The 23192-nt window shown below is 43.5% G+C and overlaps 1 protein-coding gene across 2 annotated transcripts in view; it reads right to left on the reverse strand.

The window, feature by feature from the left end:
- The window catches only part of Tmem163 (transmembrane protein 163), a 212039-nt gene that overhangs the window by 2781 nt on the left and 186066 nt on the right, over window positions 1-23192 (reverse strand). Inside the window, exons 6-7 of one of the 2 annotated variants that reach the window (XM_071619292.1) lie at window positions 6317-6428; window positions 5004-5190 (exon numbers count right to left, since the gene is read on the reverse strand). In XM_071619292.1, coding sequence (XP_071475393.1) covers window positions 5084-5190; window positions 6317-6428 — 219 coding nt within the window. In that variant the 3' untranslated portion in view covers window positions 5004-5083. Of the gene's footprint in view, window positions 1-5003; window positions 5191-6316; window positions 6429-23192 lie in introns of those variants that run through there. The other variant, XM_027954034.2, reaches the window with a different exon arrangement.

Below are 23192 nucleotides of genomic sequence, written 5' to 3' on the forward strand. Positions count from 1 at the left end.
GCTCAGTTCCCTGTTGAATCCACAGACAATGCCTGGCACACAATAGACATTCAAATCCTGGCTTACACACATCTGTTGAATGTATGCTGAGCCAGGTACCCATCTGGGTGTTATAGATACATACAAACTTTGTCAATTTGAGGGTATATTATGCACTTTACTGATGAAATCAATAAGTAAGGGAGGTTCAATAATTAAACCAAAGTTATCTAGAGCAAGAAGGGGAGGGATGGATTCTATCTGAGCCTGTGTCTGTTCCCTCCAGCATCTGCACTAACATCCCAGAAGAGGAATGCAAAGTTTTGAACTGATGACATAACTGAAGAAATGTCAATAAAAACCAGAAAGGGAAGAAACACAACTTTTACAACTTGAACATCACACTTCCATTTTACCTATGAGTTGTCACAAGCCACACAGAAAGGGAATGGCTTAGGGCAGTTTCTGGAATTTCCCCATGACATAAACCACAAGGGTCCTCACCTGTTTTACCATCATAGTATCCCTGAGAGGAGCTCCAAGCTCCACCTCCTTCCTGGGGCAGCCTGCCCCCAACCCCGTCGTGTAACAGAGCCATGTGTCTGCTGAACTCAAAAGCCCTCATTCTGGCTACAAGCAAGAAAATTGAGATAATACATTCATGCAGTCTGTACTCCTAGGAGAGAAAAGGCAGGTGGGGGACAGGTATGATCTGAGCAAAGCCTGGGTCAGTCCTATTCAGAGGCCCCTAGGACAGACCTCCAGGGGCTGCTCCCCATTCATGAGAATGAGACAGCTAAACCTGAGGCCTGCAAGGGCCTCTCAAGGACTGGCCTGGGACACACTGCAATGACCTTACCATCACTCAAAGTTTCAGCTGGTGACTCAGCTGAGCACACAGATTTAGACAAGAATACCTCATCTCACCAGCACCAAGCCCGACACTCACCTGGAACAGCAGCTTCTCTGTAAGGCCCACCCCATTCACCTGGGTCACTGTGGCTGGGGTGAACCCCATTCATGCCCCCACCCAACCTCTTCCTTGATTCCCATTTATGTCCCCCTCCTCAACCTCCATGAATTATCGCCCTTTATGAAATCTGCTCAAAGTTGCCTTCTTAAGCCAGTTTCATTTTTGTACCTCCTATTCTGCTCATAAAACCCTTTCTGAGATCATCCATGGCTCCATATTGCCACATAGATAGGTAAGTCCTCCTCCCTCTGTAAACTGCCTTCTTCAGCCTCCATCTCCTGGTTTCTTGCTTCCTCTCCAGCAGTTCCTTCTCAGCTTCCTTTGCTGCTCCTCCTCCACATGCCCACTGGAGTCACTTGGGCTCTTCCTCTGAACTCTCCCTCCATCTAAACTCTCCTCCTATCCCATAAGCCAGTTCTCTAAAAGTTCTATTTTTTTTTAACAACCCTTCCCTTCAGCTACAGACACACATGCTTCTCAAACTGAAAATGCACACATCTCAATTCTTGCCCCTAAACATCTCACCCTCCAACCACCACCTTCTCTGTGTTCAGTGCCACCCTCTTCCCAGGTAAGGAGGCCAGAAATTCAAGATCCCATCCATGACCTGTCCCACATCTAAAGTCCAACCATCAGGTGGGTCTTGCTGTTACCTCCCCAGTGCATTTTCAAATCTCCCCCCCTCTTGCCACCCCCAAACTCATCTGCACCCACTCCCCTCCTGCCCAGAGTTCCCATAAGCCATGGTCCTGCCAGCAACCACTTGGAGAAGTGGACAAAGCTAAAACTTTCTAAGGAAAGCCAACCATTACCTATTTCAAATCTCACCCAAACTTTTCACAGCTGACACCACTAGCCCCCTCCTGCCTGTCCCATGCTACCCCTACTGCTCCTCCCTCACTTCACTCTAGCCACCCTGGCCCCCTCAGTGAGACCCTTATCTTTGGGGCTCCTTCCCAGGTAGCCACTCAGAGCCCCTGAAGTACTTTGTCTACCCACTGTGCCCACTTACCTCTTCACCCATGCCTGGTATTTTCTCATAATCCTTGACCACCTGCTATTTTTGCCATTTTTCTTTTACCATCTTTCTCTCTTCACTAAAAACTAAGCTTAAGGACAGGAAATTTGTCCTTCAAACTTGCTATCTATATTCCTATATAGAGTCTGGCATTTATCAGAGGTGCAAATGATAGCTGCATTAATTAATTATCAGGGTAGGTGTGCAGGATGACTGTAGCTTTGCTGTCCCCTGTGTGAAGGAGCCAGCCCTTGCCTAGACCAGTCACCTGTGGTCCTGACAATGTGAACCCCAATGATGCTTAGAAAAGATGCAGAGGCCTGAGGTTCCCCAGATGGCCACTAGATGTCCACTTAGCTCCACCAAGTCAGCTCTGCTCTGCCCACCTGCATCAAGAACAGCCCAGGGGCCAGGGTGTGACCACAGGTATCTGATTCATGCTGAGGATTTCACCTCCTTTGCCCACATCTTCTAGGAGGGAGCTGCTCTCTGCTCTGTTTGGCCCACTGTTTTGTGATTACAAAGGCTCACATCTTAGGATCCTGCAGGAGAACACTGGGACAGGCACACAGGGACTAGGGACAGATTCCATGTCTGCTGCCACATCCCTTAATGTTGGAGGCTTTCCATTTACCCCAAGGGAAGAGCCTGGGCACCAGCCCTCTCACCAACAGCAGCACACCAGGCTCTAGCAGTCACTCACTTGAGCTTGGCCCTGTCCCCTCAGAGCTGTTTTAAAGAATTCTGCTAATGATGTAGAGTGGCACAAAACAATGGTGGGGACCATCTTGATTAGAAACTTTAATAACAAGATCAGAATCTGTAATTAGGCACATTACTTGTTGTAGAATATTCTAACAGTTTTTCATATGCTTGAAAAATTATCAGAGACTCTTGTTAAGAGTTGGAAGACAACAGTCCCTAGAGGCCCCTAGGTCAGAGGGGTTTCCTAACTTGCCACAACTGTTCCTTTGGACAGGACCAAAGCTGAGGCTCTTGTTCAGAGTTTTCCCCCAGGTGCCTACTCACAGTCTTCCTCCATCTGATTTGGCTACAAACCCATTTTACTCCTAGTCCTGATAGGCACCATATGCATATTGACTAAATATCAAGCAACAAAACCAGACAAGACACACAACACAGAGTGAGCTAGTCTGGAACTTACCATGGTCTCCCTCATCCACACCCTGCAGTCCCCTTTCCCTAAAGACCCACTTCCAGGTGTTAAGAATGTGTGGGTCACAAAGGACCTGGCAGAATCAGTCTGACACAGTTCACACAGCTTCAGCACAGGATCCAGACACCCACCAGGTGACAGGTAAGGGCCACCCTCCCTCTCTCCCTGCAAAGAAAGCGGTTTGCCAACTTGCTTCCCCTGGAGAGAAGGTGCTGGGCTTAGCTCTGACAGGGTAGCAGTCCTGGGGTATATGTTCCAGACCCATTCTTCAGGGAATACCCAACATTAATGATAGCCATGGCTCCCCACACCCACCCTGCCCACCTCCCAAAGGGAGGGAAGAACAGAGAGGAGGTAATTACAGATTGCTCTCCAGTTCTGCTTATCAACAAATGAGTAAAGCCCAGATCCCAGACAATACAATTAGCCGGAGGCTGTAATTACTACTGCATATTTTGCCAGAGACACCTACTCCCACCAAGCAGGGGGCCCCTTCTGGTTAATAGCTTGGACAGCTTCTGGAACAGCACTCATCTCTCTGTATCCTCTCTTGTTAAACCCCCATGGCCATTTATTCCCAAGACCTACCCATTTAAACCACTTTCCTCTACCAGGGCCAAGGTCTCATCTCTGCAGAGACTTTCCTGCTTCCATCTCACCTCCTTCCATTGTTCTCCACCACAGACATCCAGAGGGCTCTTTAGAACATGCCAATGATGTCACGCCCTGTGCCCTAAAGACCTGGGCCAGCACTATGTCCTTCAGAGAGACATAAAGGGACTGCAACAGAGGATGGAAAATCCAAGCCCAGACATATGGCCACGCCCACTCATTCTTCCACTGGCTCACAAGCACCTCTGTGCTGTTCCTTCTTAAGAAAAGCAGGACTCTGCAGCAGAGGGAGGCATTTTCTTTTTCACATTATAAAACACCAGACCACAAAAATTACACTTGGGTGAACATTTGACCCAAGTTCTGGATCTGCCCCAGGTAGGAAAGGGCACAGTTCATCCCAGGTCTTATAGGACACTGTGTATTACGGTCAACTTGATACCACTAATGCCATGACGTCTGGGTGGGTGACAGACCTCCTGGGTCTGCTTCTGTCCTTCTCATGAAATGAGAACCATAGGGGTTATTTAACTAGGTTGCAACCCTAGTTGGAGTCCAGGGAAGGACACCTGAGGGGCAGACACCTGAAAGGCATGACTCTGCATGGCGAGCTGGTCTACCCAGCTCACACAGCACCTAGCAGAGCTCCAGACGCAAGACACGGGACCATAAAACCCACTGATTCAGGGTTCATCACCATCTCACTCCATAGGCGTTGATCCTCAGAATTCTCACTTCTTCCCACCCTATGGCTGAGGAAGGCAGTATCGGGGGCTCATCTGGGCACAGGGAGAACCTGAGGCTCCCCTCCCTGCTCTTCAAACAAGGCCTTCATGCTACTTCAAAGAAGAGCAGGAAGAGCAGGGTTCAGCCCAGGTAGCCAATCCTGTTACCATTCACACAGTTTTCATGGATTAAAAAGCTTTGGCTGCATACAGGCCAAAGGCCTCCCCATCCCAGGCTGTATAAGGGCAGAAGCGAACATCGCACCAGCTGGAGTGGTCCCTTCAAAACTGATTCTGAGAGCTGAGGGCCCAATGGCACACAGGAGCACTGGGCACTGCAGGGTTCACCTTTCCTGGGGTGACACTATACCTAGCCCCTTGATATGGACCATGGAGACAGCACCAAACCTCAGTGTGCCCACATGGGTTGGGACATTGCTTCAAAATGACCATTTCTGGGCCCCAGTCAAGGTCCTGGAATCAGAAACGTCAGGAACCTGATTTTAACAAATATCCCAAGAAAGTTTGATGCCATGAGCTTAATGGTAGTCGGTTGCCTAGCATCTAATCTGGGGGCCTCAGGTTTTGAAGTCAGAATCTCAGATCACATAACTCCCACCTGCAACTATCCATATAGGTGATGCTCTTTCCAGGGCAGCTGTGGCTGTACAGCCTGGGCCTTCTCTTGCCTTCCCAAGAGAAAATGCTGCAGATGCAAAAAGTGGAGGGTGAGGAGCCAGTGGTGGGGACTGGGACCATACAATTCCTGGACTTGAACTGAGTCCCTGAGTGGAAACAGCCCTTCAGTTTCATGTCCCTGTGCCCCACCCCGTGCATCCAAAGCCCAGCTCCACATGGAGCAAAGCATCAATGTGGAACAGGAGGAGGAGTCACAACCCACACTGCATCCCCATGCTCCATCACTTGGGCAAGAAGGGCTCTCTGCAGTGCCATCCTCCCAGTCTAAAACCACAATGCAGCCAGCCACCCACATCCCTCTGCATTAATGCATTTCAATTATAACCGCAAGAGTTTCAGAGAATGGAATGTTTCTTGCCTTAAGGAAAAAAAATCCCAGTTATTTCTGCTCTATTTTGTACAGATACACACCAAGCCTTTGCCCTTTGCCCTCCCTTGCTTTACCCTGACCTCCTAGACTCTATGTGTGCTCAGGAGTGAAAAAAAATAAAATGGATATGAAGAATTGCATGTCAAATCTTATTTATATGTCAATGCTAGTTTGGGATCTGAAATGCACTTTTCCTGAATTCACACACCAGATTCTCTGCATCTCAGAAGTCCACATAGGAAGCTCCTCCTGACCCATGAGGATACACATGGACATTTCTAGCTGGTTTGGCTTTTAAGCAGAGAAGTCATGGATGGTTTCCTCAGTGCAACACCTGATGACTTTGACCTGAACTCCTGAGCACAGGTTCACTAGCTAGAGAAAAAGAAACATGGCAAGTACAGAGAGGAAATGCTTGTAGAATGCAGAAAACACAGTTCCTTTTTACTTGAAATAGTGCATCAAACCTAAGACTCCAGGAAACCTTTGTGCTTCCTGATTAAGAGGCTGAGAGGCCCAAGTCTCTCTGTTAAGGGGTCAGGAGTGATTCACAAAGAGTTTATTAAATTTTAGGGCATGAGACATCTGTGCTGATACAAGGGCCAGGAGAGTCATCAAAAGTTTGGGGAGAAAAGGATGGGGACAAATGAATTCCAAATTGTTGAGCTCTCCTGCAAGACAAGCATCTAAAAGTAATCCAAACAGCACCTTTCCTTGCTGTGAGCTCAGCCCCCAGAGATCAGGGCACAGTGGCCTTACTCACCATCTGTTATGAGTGCTCTGCTGGTCAGAACTTTTCCCAGCATGAACTTCAACACAGCCAGTATGCTGCAAAGGATCCCACTTAAAATGGAGACACTGAACAGGAAATCATCCTAGAAAAGAAAATGCCAGATTTCAACAGTTCATCTCCTGCTAGAGCAGTTCATCTGCAAACCACTTACAATGAAGATCAGCTTTGCTCCAAGTACAAATAATCAGTCAGTTATGCTGCCACCAACTCGGGGTGTACGCTGTGCTTTCCTCCTCAGTCACGTCACTGGAATTTAGAAAAGATAACCAAATGTAGATATCCAGGTGTATATTTCCTTAGAAATTCATTATGTATTTATTTCCCCATAGGAGAGCCACCTTTTCACTGTTCTGCTAAAATGAGTGGCAATCATTGATCAATAACAGAGTTGGTTAGAATGCTAATGGCATCTAAGTAGAGTTTTCCACAGATAACTCCCAAAGCAGTTGATTGAAAAATTTGGAACACATCACAGGCCTAAGTACCTTTCAACACAGAGCCACCTGAAATAACCACAGGGTTAATTATGACCAGAGTTCCTTAAAACCTTATTTTTTTCTTCAATTCACACAATTGAGAGTTGAAATAATGCCTTCCGGGTGGGGAAAAATGGCATCTAAAAATACAGTCTGCTATTGACGTTATCTTAACACTTCCTATGAGTTGCTACCTTACGTTTGCAAGCAAATGAGTGAGTCACCCACACACCACCACCTCCTGACATCAGGCCCACTGAGTTCAGCTTTGAGCTCCTGCGCCTCACTCCCATGAGACACAGCCTCCAGATTTTCCAGTATTAAAATGCAGCTGCCAGCAGAAATAGGATATGGCATCACACATCCACAAAGAAATAGGATTCTCCTTAAGCATTTTATTAATAAATTCACTAGCTTAGTGACAGAAACTGAGAAAAGGGACACAGCCTGGGCTCAAAACTGAACAGATCATTTGAAAGAAATATCAATGTAGCATCACGATACCTCTCCCAAAATACAGGTCGATGGCATTGCAGTAGTTTTAACCATGTGTGTTGGGGAATTCTCTGCTACTCCTTCCTTCCAACTGTGGAAATCAATCCTCCCTCCCCACTATCTTCCCTTGAGCATGACCTAGACATGGTGACTCAAATCTAACAAATAGGGCTGGAAAGGGAAAATCATTAGCACCTTTACAGTGGAGAAGCCCAGGACACCACCTCACTAAGTGACCAAGGCTAATGTCACCATACTTAAGTTGTGTTGATATGAGCCCTGCAATGTGATATGACAGGAGGGGCCCTTCACCTCCATGATGTTCTACCCCCAAAAATAAAGCCTCAAGTTTAATTGTGAGAAATACTGAAGCAAGTTGGACATGATACCTGACCAGATGTCAAGGTCAGGAAGATGCAGAAGGACCAAGAAACTGTCCTAGACAAGAGTTTGAGGAGATGCAACAACCAAACACAACATGGTGTCCTGAATGAGATCCGGAAAAAGACCTTCAGTGGAAATACAGGGAAATTACAATCAAGCCCCCAGCTTTGTCAATAGCATTGTGGATAAATGCACCATGGCCATATGAGACATCTGAGTTATCAGTTTGCTACCTAGGCTGGAAGCCTTTCTGGCTCTATTCAGTCTCTCTCCAAGCAAAGCCTGACTCATCCCTACATTTCTAGAGATGGATCAAGTCTGCTCACCCCCACATAAGCTCTGGGAACTGGGACTTGGTGTGCCCTCCTTTCCCTCCCCAGACACATTTCAAGAAGAGCCACCCATGGCTCTGGTCCTGTCTTGGGGCTGCCAATTCAGGCAGCTCACTGCTGATGGGCAGGCCTGGATACCCACAGCACAGGGATGTGCCTGGAAGATCTGCTCAGTTTCAGACTTCCCCTTACTAGGATTTCAGAGTCCAGCTCTGTACTCTCAGTTCTCTCTTCCATAAGGGGCAGGGAAATATTGCTAAGCAGCTGACTTGCAATAAAAGTAGTGATTCTTGTTGAAGATCCACACACATTATCCACACACTTCTTCCACCAAAGGCTAAATTAAGTACTCTTGGGGAGCTGGAAAAAAGTACAGTAAGCATTCCTATAAAAGGAACACAGGCAACTTATTACCTAGAAAAATCTACTCCAGATAGAATGCAAAGACCTGTCAGAGAGACTGGGAGTTAGGATCCACAGTGGCTTATCAAGGGGGGTGGGGTCTTGAGGTCCTTCCTTCTCCCAAGAAATAACCTCTTAGAAAAGCCCTCCATGGACCGGGCAACTCTGAGGTCCACTCCTGGAGGACAGGGAGTGGGTTTCTGAGGTCATAAAGTGGGAGTGTTGGGCAGTCGTTCCAGGCACCACCAACTTATTACCTGTGTAACTGTGAGCATGTCAGCTCCCCTCCCCATTTTCATCTCTCGGTGTCCCTCTCTACAAAAAGGAAATAAATCCTAGTATCCCTTGTGACCACATACCACGTGCACAGAGCTTGGCTACATGCCTCAGAAATTTCTTCCTAAATGTTTCCAAGTTCAAGTTGGTCCCAGGGACATCTGTTTGACAAGAGGGAAGTAAAAGGGGAACAGCAGCCATCAATCCCTGAAGGGCATGAGGGCCTCGAGTCACTGCTGCAGCTCAGGTTTGTGCTGATGGCAGGATCACCTGGGAGGGCAGCAGCCAGCCCACTGGCAGCTTCACAGCAAGAGCTCCCAGCTTCTTCTGCAAGTTATCTGGCTTAGAAGCTGAGAGAGTAAAGGTCAGGTTCGGTTCTAGGCTGGCTTTCCCAGCACCAGTTTGTGCTTGCCCACTCACTGCACACCCAAGTCCTTCCTGACCACCAGCCTGCTGATTTCAGGCCCAACTTCATCCTCAGGAGAGTTGGCAGCCTTGTAGGGACTACTCACCAGCAACTGCCACCATATAAAGTCTCATTCCTGCTGCAAGTGCTTTATTCTGTATCACTTTTAGTAGTCTCCCTTCTCTGCTCGAACCCTGACAGAGCCTTCAAAGGGCTATTTCAAAGGACCTCATGCCTGGCACAGAGTGAGAGTCATATAAGTATTTGAAAGCTAAAAATGTGGACAGACAATATGAAAAAGGCAGGTTTTCCTGTCTATAGATTATTTCTACCAACAACCCTCTGCTCCCAGGACTGGCCCTGAAGGAACAACTGCTTTCCCCTCTGGGGAAATATGGCTCACCACTGCTGAACTAATATGTCTTTGAAAAAAATAAACTCTGCAGCAGAACCCAAGGAGGGCCTGACACGTGTATACCTGCCAAAGTCCTTCTCCCCAAACCAGCTTTCAAATTTCTAGCAGTTCTGTGGTATTGGGGAAGGCCAAAAATGGCTATAGTTACATTCCCTCACCAAGACATTTAGTGGGTTATGTTATGTTTTTAGTGTGCAGCCAGGGCTGGTAACGACTATGTTATGGTTAGTAAAGGCCAGAAACACTGTGATTCAGATACACACTCAAGTCAGAAACACTGACTTGTGAGCATGTGCCCCTTATGTAACCCATTGGCAGTGTGCCTTCTTTGTTTGGCCTGCATAATAAAATGGGCCTACGGAAAAGACTTGGGGGGCAAGAGGGGCTAAAAATGGAACTGGCTGGGGGCTAGTTAATAGCCATGGCTACCAATGAATAAAGCATGTCCTCTATCCTAACTATGTCTTGCATCTTCTTGCACCTGCCAGTCTTCCACCTGAAATCTGTTTCCTGGTTCAGAGCCACTAATCCCCATCCCACGGCTTGTGGTTTCCATACCCAGAGCCCGAGGAATCTTCTCAGGGGAAAGTGCTCTTCTCTCCATCCTGCAGCCTCACTGAATACTAATTAGCATGAGCATAATGCCAAGGAGACAGAACCACTAGCCTGATCCAGACACCAGCCCATTAGGGATCCATAGGTTGAAACCCTAGCTCTTAGTGTGGTGGTTTTTGGAGATGGGGCCATTGAGGAGGTAATTAGGGTTAAATTAGATCATGAGGGTTGGCCCCAAATAATGGGATTAGTGTCCTTATAAAAAGAAAACAGATGAAATCTTCCTTCCCTACCCACACATGGGAAAGACCAAGTGTAACCCGAAGATCCCCCACCAGTTACTGACTGTGCTACCATCATGATCTTGAACTTTGAGTCTCCAGAATTGTAAGGAATAAATTCCTCTCATTTAAGCCACCCAGTTGATGACATTTTGTTATGGAAGCACAAGTCAAGACAGTCTTCAGATTTAAAAAAAGAAGGCATTTCTGAGAAGATGTCTTCCTGAATGCCAGAAGCCAGAGCAGGCACGACAAATGGTGAGGACCTGTAGCCTGTGCAGGAATGCACTGCTGGTGATTCTTGCAAAGGACAGCCATGACTGTCATCTCAATTCTCACAGCTGGGCTGTTGGGCACCTGACAGGATGCAAAAACAGACACCAGAAGGTAAATGACTTGCCCAGGATCACTCAGCTGGTGGCTGGACCTGGAAGTACATCCTGTACCAGGATGCTTCATTTATAGCCTCATAATCACCCTGCCTGTCCCTGAACTATGGACTCCATGAAAACATGGACACCCATTTCCGCATATGCATTTGGTTCCCACTGTTACCAGTGCCTAGCTTCTATAATTTCTCACACTTGAATCTTCACTAACCAATGGAAGATTAAGACAAAAATGTTTATGGAAATTAGCCACCCATTCTTAATGTATAAAGCATTCACAGTAGTTCATAAGAAAAAGACCAATGAAATAACATAAAGCAGAAAACACACATGGGCAAAAGACGATTTAACTAGGCACAGTGATACACACCTGTAATCCCAGCAGCGTGGGAGGCTGAGACAGGAGGATCACGAGTACAAAGACAGCCTCAACAAAAGCGAGGCACTAGCAACTCAGTGAGACCCTGTCACTAAATAAAATACAAAAAAGGGCTGGAAATATGGCTCAGTGGTTTTGTGGCCCCCAGTTCAATACTCAGTACCGCCCACCCCCCTAAAAAGACAATTTAAATTAATATGAATTTTGAACATATGAAAGATGTTGAAACTCACTTATAAAAGCAATGAAAAAATCAAAACTACAATAAGATATCATTTTTTACCTAAACAAAACTATTGCAAGACTATGGAAAATAGGCTCTCGTAGAATTCTGATGTCAGTGCAAAATGGTTGAATCTATCAAGTAAACAATTTGGCAATTTCTCTGAAAAGTTCAAGTATATCTACCTTTTGACCAAGCCATCCATATAAGTGAGTTTATCTTACTACTATACCCATGCATGTATGAAAAAGACAATATATACGGCAGCATTCACTGACAGAACTGAAGAGAAAATGGAAAATTTCAAAATTAATTGTTACACCACTTAGCCACATCAGTGGTAGCATGTTTGCCTCTAGATAGAGATGAAGGTTCTAATGCCTCACTCTGAGTACTTGATGAAGTAAATAAACAGAAAATCGGTAAGCATATAGAAGACTTCAACAACACGGTCGACCAACTTGACCTGACAAAGGATCCGTCTTCCCTACCAGAGCAAAATACACATTTGTTTCAACAGCACATGGAATATTAATAAATGGAAAACACATTCTGTTCCAGAAAACAGAACACAGCCAATGAAAAAAATTCAAATTATATGAAGTATATTCTCTAACAATATTGGAATTAAGCTAGAAATTAGCAACAGAATCATATACATAATAGCACCATATTCAGAAATATAGAACAAAACAACACACTCTTTAGAAGCTTATAATTCAAAGAAGGAAGCACCAACTATCTAGAAAGTTATAAAATATTCTAAAGTAAAAGAAAAAACAGCATACTAAAATTAGTGGGGCAAAGCAAAAACAATTGGCTTAGAGGGAAGTTTATAGTAAATAGTTCATAAGAAAATATTCAAAGGCCTCAAATAAATGATCTAAGCTTTCCCTCTAAGAGAGGATTAAAAGAAAGTCAACTAAATCCCAAAATAAGAGCAGAAATCAATGAAACAGAGCTGAAGGTATAGCTCAATGGTAGACATTTGCTTAGCATGAACAAGACCCTGGATTTGATCCCAGGAAATAAGGAAGGAGAAAAAGAAATCACTGACACAGAAAATGGATAAACAATAGAAAAAAATTAATAATACAAAATTTGGTACTTTTTAAAGACCAATGTAGAAATGTTTATTCATAGAGTAATCTGTCATCTTGATCCTTATCTTTGTCCATTAGGTTGTTATAACAACATACAAGCTAGGTGGCTTATCAACAATAGAAATTCATCGCTCATGGTTCTGGAAACTGGACTGTCCAAGGGGGCAGCAGATTCAGTGTCCGGTAAGGGCCCATCTTCTTCTCAGAGACATATGTTCTAGCTGTGTGGTAGAAAGGGCAAGGAGCACTATCCCCCTCACAAGAGCTCTGCCCTCACAACCTAATCACTTCCCAGAGGTCCCACCTCTTAGTGACATCATGCTGCAGGTTAGGATTGCAACTGATGAATTTGGTTACATAAGCATTCAGAGCATAGAATGCTCAGTAGAAGTTAGGATTCTAAGGTTGCACACCTACCTCAGGAAAAGCTCATAGGGGCAGGGAAAGGAGAGGCCTCACTTGTACCCCAAGATACCAGACAAGAGCTGGGTATGAACATGTCCCTCCCCTCCCTCTCTGCCAGTCAAGACATGGGCAGACAAGGCTTGACAACAACAGCCTCCCCATGCCCATCACAGGGCTGCTGAGCTCCCCCATGCCCTTTGTGGACAGCAGCCCAAGGTCCCTGCTAGAGAGTCAAAGCCCCAAATTCATTTCTTAAACCAGGCTCAGTGGCACACATCTATAATCCCAACTACTCAAGAGACTGGGGCAGGACCATAAGTTTGAGACCAGCATGGGAAACTCAGTAAAATCCTGTCTCGAAATTAAATTTTACAAAGGGCTGGGGGTATGGCTCAGTGGTAGAGTGCTTGCCTAGCACATGCAAGGACCTGGGTTTAGAGGAAGGAAGGAAGGAAGGAAGGGAGGGAGGGAGGGAGGGAGGGAGGGAGGGAGGGAGGGAGGAAGGAAGGAAGGAAGGAAGGAAGGAAGGAAGGAAGGAAGGAAGGAAGGAAGGAAGGAAGGAAGGACTTCCTATGTTGAAGCCTAATACCCAAGGCAATTTGATACAAGAAGGGAGAATACCTGAGAGGTGACTAGGTCATGCAGATAGAACCCTAATAAATGCAATTAGAGACCTTCCTTATAAGGTCTCCTTCCCCATGTGAGGACACAGCAAGAAGATGGCCATTTATGAACCAGGAAATTGACCCTCAAAAACACCAAACCCACTGAAGCCTTGACCTTGGACTTCCCCACCTCCAGAACTGTGAGAATGCCTGTTGTTTAGGAGCCCCCTCAGTTTATGGGATTCAGTTACACCTCGAATGCTCTAAGATGGTCCCCCCAACCCAAACATGAGGACATAGAAGTAGCCACCTCACCTACTCCCAATCTGCTTTCTGCTTTACAGATGGCAAGTGACAGGGGCCACTGATAAGTCCACCTATGAACTAATGAAACTTGGACTCCAATTTCCCAACTTCATTGGTCCATATGAAAAACAACACCCTATCCTGATGGAATAAATTATTCATAAAGGAATACCAAGAACCTGACAGACCCCAGTGATACAAAAAGTTCACATCCCAAAGTCTTTGGTCTATGTCAAGAATAATCCTGTCTTACCTTGGAGAATAAGTCACAGAGACACACTTCTGGGACTCTGAATCTGACTATCACCAAACAAGGAAGAGCATAACTTCTGCATAAACATAGGGCGATCTTAAAATCACCTAAGATTAAAGTGGGGAAAAGGCTTAGGAAGCATCTAATTCGTGCTTCAATTAGGAAACTAAACCTTTGAAAGAGACCATGTCTCCCCAGAAAGCAAAGAGATACATGAAGGCAGAGCCGTATTCCAAGCCAAGGATCCTGTCCCCTCCAGCTCTGCTCTGAAGCCTGACAGTATCCATCCTTTCCAGTTCTCTCAGCCCAGGCTGGAATGTGGTGAGAACCAGAGGCTAATTTTAGAACTCAAAGGCAATTAGGGGAGAGCTGACAAAACCTGATCTGGGTGAGGATTCTTGTGCTGATGTGTGGTATTTGTTGTTGTAAGCTAGCTCAGGAGACCTTGGTCAGCCAGACCAGGGCCTCTGTCAGCTTTTCTCCTGGAAGATGGAAGACACATGACCTATGCACTGTCCCATATGCAGTGTAGTGAGCTGGTGAAGAGTTCCCATGACCTGTTAAACAACAATAGGATGATATCTTTTCCAGTTTTCCACAGAATAGTCAAACCCAACCAATCTGACTGGATGTCCTTTGTGTCTTATCACTGTACCCCCTCATTTATTCTGCTTCAGCTATCCTGGTCTCTTCCCTGATCCTCAATAATGACTGGCATGCTCCTACCTCAGGGCCTTTGCATGTGCTATATTCCCTGTCTCTGGAGTCTCTATATATCTACATGGCTTACTACCTTGCCTCTGGCTAACTTTTTCTGCTCAAATATCAGCTTCTCAGGGAGAAGCATAAACCCCCTTCATACCCTGATTTTTAAAAAGTATGCTTAAATTTAAAATGAACTAGATGTGTGCTTAAATTTAAAATTAACTAGAATTAAAAATTAATGCAACTGAAAACTCAGTTCCTCATTTGACTAATCACATTCAAATATTTAACATGGCTCTGGGCTATCATGTCAGAGTGCAGTTCTAGAACTTTTCCATTGTCATTGAAGGTCATATTGGATAGTGCTAATTCAGAAACAAGCTGGGCTTCCCTCAGAACTTGACATAAAGCAAAGCAAAGCGGTAAGTAGCTAGAGAGAGGTGCAGAAAAGAGCAGGACAGGAGCAGTTAGTGATCATGACCTGGGAAATGGCCAAAATGTGGCAAACAAGATAGGTCCTTAAATTCAGCAAACCACAGGGCTAACCTCCTCCTGACAGAACAGTACCACAGACGGTTTCCTCATTCCTTCTCAGCCTTCTGCAACCACTTTCTGACTTCAATAACCATGGGTTCATTTCTCCACAAGGTATGTATTAGTTTTTTAATTTGGCTTCTTTGGGAACATGTTCTGAAATTCAATCCATGACGGTGCAGGTATCGATGGTTTGTTCTGTGTGGTCCTGGGGTCTAACTCTAGTGATTTGTTTCACAGCCCTCCCCATGAAAGGCTTCTCATAATTCAATCTAAATGCCTTCTACTGACACGGGGCCTTTATTATTTAGGTTCCCAATGGAGATGGGCAATCACTGATGCCACGGGCAGAAAATGAAATAGGAGGGAGGCTGATAGGGTCTAATCTTTTCCCCTGATTTGGGAAACCATCTGCCTTCAGAAGAGATGTACCTTCAGGTCAAAAGATCACAGTGAAATGTCAGGAGGTAGAGAATGTGCTAGAACAACCTCCCATCCGGGCCCACAGCAGTCTCTAAAAGGGCCAATCACTGAGGAAGACCTCAGCTCTCAGGACACCTCAATGCAATCCCTCTCCCCTTTCCAACCTGCTCTGCCCATCACTCCCACCCAATACCCTCTACACCCACAAAGAGGTGGGGGTGTGAGTTAATAGCTGTAAAACTGATTCATCTTCTCATCCATTACCATCCTCATGCAGAGCAGGAGGTCTTTGTTTCTAGCGGTCGACAGCCTGCAACAGTTTCTAACACAGTAACGCCAAGTTTCTCTGTCCTACTGGCTTCTGCTCTTATCTTCCCATACAGCCTCACCTCAAAACATTCGTATTCATGGTATTGCTCACTGCAAAACCTTGGATAGATTTTTTTTTCCGCCATCAGTACCAGTTTTCACCTCCTATGTTGAGCTGAAGTTGTAATTCCAGATCACAATGAACTGTGGCCACGGACACCAGACAGAGAGCAAGAATGAAAAACCAACCGGCCTTTCGTCCACACACCCACATGTTCCTTTTCATAAGATGTGAGACAGCAGGCGGGTAGTTCAGAGGGCTCACTTGCTTATGCCTGCAAAAAGGCATCCTTTACCTTCCTAATGAGAACAAATTTCAAACCATCCTGACACTACATGTGCTTGAGTATCATCCAGGGAAATGCTAGTGCTGGCTGAATAATAAATGAATATTGATTTACGGCCCCAGGTGAAATTAAAACAGTCACTCTTGTCCCCGCATCTTTTCATCACCCCTCTGCCCCACCCCCATCCATGAGAAAAGCTGGCAGATGTAGAGAAAATTATACCAAGCACCAGCCCCCAATTTCCCCTGGTTATTAAATTATTTTGACAAATTGCAATGGACTCATATTCAATGACTTCAAAATTTTGAATTAGCATCAGACCATTTGGATGAAGGGGATGGCAAGCACTGATGTTTAGACAAGCAGGTATGCAGACTGGTCACTGTGTGGGTGGGGGGCTCATGGGCAAACTGGGAAGCCCCAGCCCCATGTCTCCTGGCCAGCTGGCCAACCTGAGAGGTGAGGCCCTGCACAGTGTCAGGAAAGGAGCAGATGCCAGCTCCCGGGCACCACAAAGCCGAGGTTGATGGTAAGGTCACGGGAAGCCACAAGGAAGGGTGCAGCACTGTCAGCCATGCCCTGACTGGCCAGGGACATGGAGGACACCTTGAGGCACATGGCTGCTATTCCAAGATGCAGCCTGACTTCTGTCAAATAAGGCATTTGTCAGATTGCTGTTTTCTAATGCAGGATAAGTACTGCAAGAGTCTCTGAGGTGAGTACTCTGATCCCTGAATGTGGCCAGCGAATCTGAGATGAGCCACGCTGGTGATCCCACCTTCCTCCCCTTTAAATGACCATAGGTATTTAAAGGAAGTGTTACCTTTTGGGTTCACTGAAACCAAGACATCCCCTCAGCAAAGCCCTCATTAACACAGAGGCACTGCCATCCCTGAATAACTCTGCTCTGCGACAAAGTGGAACCTCCTGGCTGTTGGTATGAACACCACGTGGATGCCCCAGTATCAAACTAGAGAATTCCTTAAGTAACAGTAATAACAAGATATTGCCATCTGTTAATTCCCATTACAAATGGGGCTCTTTTTCAAATGCTCAATGCACAATTCAATTTTATTTTTATCTAACCATCGCAGGATCCCTGTTAGATGGAAATGATGGACCTTAAACAGAGCGGTTCAGTAATCCTCTCCAGGGTCAGGTCACACAGCTAGCCAGGGATGCTGAAGGCATTTAAAGCCCTATCTACCCAATCTAAAATCCACTGCCCTTTAAACCTTAAAAAAAAAAAAAAAAAAAAAAAGAATGTTTTTGCTCTAATATGCCCAACAGGCCTGAATTTCAGTTTTAGCCCAATAAAAGAAACTCAATCTACAACGTTAGAACATTTGAAAGTGCATGTGCATTCAGCTTTTGCAAGTCGATTAAACGATAGCAGTGTTTGTTGTTTGTTTCTTTGGTTGGTTTTGATTTTCTTTAAGGGATGAACCCACAAGGACAAAGAAAACAAGAGAAGGACAACAGCTACAAAATTATGTGAGGCAGGAAGGTAGACAGCAAGAGTGGTAGCTGCCTTCATGGAGCAGGGCAGAGAGGGGTGGTCAAGAAGCACCATGTCAAAGCATACCCCCAAACTCCCTGAGGCTCGAGAAGGGATGCCACCAGTCATTCCCTGAATGAGGAAGGCACTAAAAGCCAAAGGATTTATTGACAACATCTTAAGAAGCCCAGACCTGCTCCACCACTACTCAGAATATATTTATGCTGGTCTCAGCAGAGGAGAGAGCACACTCATCACAGAGAGAAAAAGAAAGACACCCCCACCCCTACCCAGTCCCCTACCCTCTGCTCACCCCCCACACAGGACATATTAGGTTCAGCTGAGGGTGGGGTTACTGCCTGGTATAGAGGGGGACTAGGGGACCTGCTACCCAGGGGATTCCTCTAACTTGAGAGAACAGAAAAAATAACTGAGAGTATAAAGTACATAGATTCTCAAAGAAAACCAATTATATTAACATACAGTTAATAAAATATAAAAAATTGTGCCTTAGTAATTAAGTATTTCTAGATGTGTTAAATTGTAAAATCTAATAGCAGATCTAATAAGTCCATAATTTTAAGTTATAACCAGCACAAATATTTTGAGATATCCACCAAAACTAATTTCAGATGAAGATATGTAATTTATTAGTGACAAATAACAATACTCTAGGTATATTACTGTGTTTTATTATGTAGTTTTAGGACTGAAGAGATTGCTAAATTTCCAATAGAGGTTAAATAAAAGTAAAGACATTTTCTTCTCTATTCAAATTCACATATCTCTAAATTCCATCCAAATCCAAATGCCAGCTTAAAAACCCTGCCCTACAATTAAGATCACATTTAAAAAGCATCACCCATACACACACAATATAATCAAATAATAATATAATCAAAATAATGATCTAAATATATTAGGAGGATGGAATAACACACTAAATATATATATATATATATATATATATATATATATATATATATATATACCTAATATATTTAGATACTATATATATATGTATGTATGTATATATATATATGTATGTATATATATATATATATATATATATATATATATATATATATATATACACACACACACATACACGTATATTCATCCATTTCCAATAATTCCTAGAATTTAGGAAGTCATCTAATATGGAAAAAAAAAAAGAGACCAAAACAAATAGAAAAATGTCACCAGGTAAAAGTGATATCCAGGAGAAGAAAATGTTTTAAAATATTATCATTAAACATCATCAGATATAGGTGATATTCTAAATCTCAGGAAAATTTAAAATATTTTTAATATTATTTTGAAAATACTATTTTAAAAAAGAATAAACACAAAATAAAGTTCTTAGAATTTAAAAACAACGGAAATAAACAATTCAATAAAAGCATAAAAAAAACAGGTGGGTTTTGTTTTAAATAAAGTATTAGTTATTGGAATAGCATTAGACATCTATAAAGTCACAGTGGAAATGAAACAACAACATATGAAAGACTTTAAAATTCTAAGAGTAAACCCATTTCCACCCAAACTTCTGCATAAAATATGAGAACAGAACATTTTCAGTTATTCAAAGTTGAAAAAAAAAATTGTTCTCTTATATCTGTTCCCAGGAAGCTACCGGAGGGTATGTTCCTCCAAAACAAAGGAGTAAATCATGAAAGACAATAATACAGGATTGAGAGTGAGATACATCCCAAGAGAAAAATAAAATGAATCCCCAGGATTGGAATGGATGGGATCCCAAGATGACAACCATGGAGCTGACTGGAACATGCCCAGCTCAGACAGGAACACCCATTTATATCACATACTTATTTATTAGTACCAGGAAACACAAAACAGAATGCAAGAAAGGAATAAAAGACTTCAGAGCTCAGCTGTGAATAATATTTATAGTCATAATAACAACACTGAATGCTGATATAATCAAAATAATAATCTAAATATACCGGGAGGATGGAATAATTAGGCAATAGGGGGCTGGTTAAAGGGCCAGCCAGAGTAGATAGTCAATAAATCATGCTTATAACTGAAAAATCAAGAAGCAGAAACATCTACATGTTGCTGAGAAATTCAGAGGTTGAGGGACTAGGGTTAAAGGCTTAGTGGTAGAGAGCTTGCCTAGCACAGGTGAAGCCCTGAGCTCAATCCCCACTATGGCAAAAATAGAAATAATTTAAAAAGTAAAACAAGGGATGTGGAGGTTGAAAAGTTTTAAGTGGCTGCCCTGAAGAGGGGGTTGTTTTTTTTAATATGAGCCTTGAAGAACAATTGGCTATTTAAATTACATACATGTCAAACAAGAATAAAAATTAAAAGCAAACAAAATACTTCAGGGCAGTAATTTCTGGTATATCTGTCAGTTTCAAGCAGAGAAAAAAAATCATGGGAGATGTATATTTATAGCAAGGAAGTGGTTAATGTGATCGTGCTGCTCACCAGGCAACAGCTGGATGCTCAAACCCTAACAAAGGGCATGGTTAACTTCACCAGGGCTGCTTGCTTCACCCAGCAGGAAGGAGAACTGTCAAACACTCAGATCCTCAAGGCTGTTTCCTCTTATAACCCTCCCTGGAGACAACCCACCTCTTTCAGTCAACTTTACAGAAAATAAAGAGCTCACCTTCACAAGCACCCACAGCCACCCTGGTTTCATGTTCAACCTGTACTTGGAAAGTTCTTGGGAGAAAAGAGGCTGTATTTAGCCATGCTGGTCTCAGAATTTCTCTAACCCCCCCCCCACCCACCCCCTAGGAACCAGGATGATCAAAAAGCTCACTTTAAGAGGATTATTCAAGGCTTAAGAAATTCTACTCAGTGCTTCAAAACAATATCTCCGAAACATATCCAGTGTTTCCCTATCGACTCAGTGACAAATATTTACATGCTGATCACCAGGCAGAACATTCCAAAGTAACATAAGAAAGGAGGATGGAGCGTAAGTCACTTATAGGAGGAGCCCTTGTCACGGGAAGAACCTATTCTCCACCACTGTGCTGTACTAGGATGTATTGTGTGCACCATACACACAGGCATATTTTAGTCTGAGTTTGGGAAATAAAAAAAAGCATTCACTATGATTTCTTCACTAGCCAAACAATAAACAAAAAGTCTAGAACTATTATGAGGATGGTATTCTTCGTTATATTTAGAGAAGTAAATGGAAAAAAAAAACCATTTACATTAAACTGTTAAATAAATACCCTTTGAAATAATTTCTTTTTCTTCTCCAAAAGAAAGCACTCTCAAAACCTCACACAGAGGGGAAAAAAAAAAAAGTGCTACATTAGTTTGTTCTCACATTACAGATGGGAAAAAAAGTACCAAAAGATTAAAGAAGTTTCCCAAGGTCAAGTACAGAGGTATTTGTATAGCAAAGTACTCAACCTTCATACAGCAACACCCATCTTTGATAAACACTCCTGTCCTTAAATACACAGATGTCCCTAGTGTAGGCTGGGGGTGGAGAGAGAGAGGAGTGAATATTGTAATGATACTTTCACATCCATGCTTTGTGCAAACTTAGAGGCAGGAGGACAAGACTCCCTCCTCCATTTTGTTCCCCTATCCCTGAAGCCCCCTAAGGTGGATCTTCATGGTACCAGCCAAGGCAGAACCACCATAGCTGCTGTAAACAGGAGGGTTCAGGGGGCTCATTCCCATAGAGTAGAATGTAGGAAAGTCCTGGGCTTGTAATGTATTCAGAATCTTCTGTGAGACTAAGTGTCTAGGCCATATTTCCTCCATTGGAAAACAGTAGTAAAAGCTTTTCATGAAGGCTCAAATTCTGAGGTAATACAGGAGGGCAATTTGTAGACCAGAAAGAACCCTCAACTATTTATCAAGAGATCTAATCCCACCTGCCATGTATCTCTGACACTGGTATTATGTAGTCTAGACCGAGATGTTTTCTTTCTTTATCTGAGGATTTGTTTCCTTGTTATAAAATGGCGGTGGGTCTAACGCCTCTGCCTACTTCAGAAACATCATGAAGGTCTAATGGGACATCAAACAAAATGTTTAAAAAAGACACTTTTTTGAGGTGGAAAATACAAAGAGGTATAACAGACAGAATAAAGCAGCATAGCAGACTTTTTATAGACAACATATCCTAATTAGAATCCAAGCTTTCTAGAGGGTGGAAAAGAACCAATCAATCAGACTCCTGTACAGTCATGTCCTAGGTAACACTTATCTGATGAATATACTGTATGCAAGAGACCAAAAGGATTAACTGCCCATGCTTCTAGAGGTTTACTAGGGTTAATGGCCTCAGGAGCCTGAACCACCCACAGGCACTTCATGGGTGTTTCTGGCAACTGGGTGGATCAGTCATGTTTTCACAAAAGCTCCTGTTAATATCTGCCGCTGGTGACAGCTATTATATTTAGCCTACTATTTACATTTGCCCCTCTAATTGTACACTTTGTCTTCTTATATTATCTATTTATAATATAGCTTAACAGTGCTGTCAACATCCCAGGTACTAAATGTTCAGATCACACTCAGGAAAATAAAACCTTCCTTCATAGCAAATATAGGACTCTCCACAGGATTCCTATCTGGCTTAGCAACATAAGGTTCTTTGGGGCCAGGCACAGCCCCCAGATGTACTTGAACTGAATGTATTTAAAGTGTATGCTTTGATCAACATTAACATATTTTATACCTGTAAAATTATGGCCAAAACCAAATATTTCCATCATTCCTAAAGTATCCTTGTGATTCCTTAATAATTCCTCCCTCTACCTATATCCTCAGACAACTGCTATCTGCTTTCTGGCATACAGATAAACTTGTATCTAAAATTTTTTGCTGGTGCATATTTATCCATAATAGTGAGATTATTATACTATATTCATAATAATGCAGCTAACTTGTTCACTCTCCTTCCTCAGCGACTTTTCTTTGCCTCCCCCATCCACTTTTTCTACTGATTTGCTTTCTATTATTGTTTTATTCCTTTTTCTTATTCCTCCTCCTCCTCCTCCTCCTCCTCCTCCTCCTTCTTCTTCTTCTTTCTCTCTCTCTCTCTCTCTCTCTCTCTCTCTCTCTCTCTCTCTTTCATAAGAGAAAACATTCCATCCTTGACTTTCCGAGTCTGGCTTATTTCACTTAGCATGATGTTTTCTAGTTCCATTTACCAGCAGATGATATAATTTCATTCTATTTTATGGCTGAGTAAAATTCCATTGTGTTTACATACCATTTTTTGTTTATCCATTCATCTGTTGAAAGGCACCTATGTTGGTTCCATAACTTGGCTATTGGGAATTGTGCTGATCTAAGCATGGGTATGAAGGTATCATTGCAGTATTCATTGGGAT

This window comes from Marmota flaviventris, chromosome 11, assembly GCF_047511675.1.
Source record: "Marmota flaviventris isolate mMarFla1 chromosome 11, mMarFla1.hap1, whole genome shotgun sequence".
In the NCBI taxonomy this organism is placed as follows: Eukaryota; Metazoa; Chordata; class Mammalia; order Rodentia; family Sciuridae; genus Marmota; species Marmota flaviventris.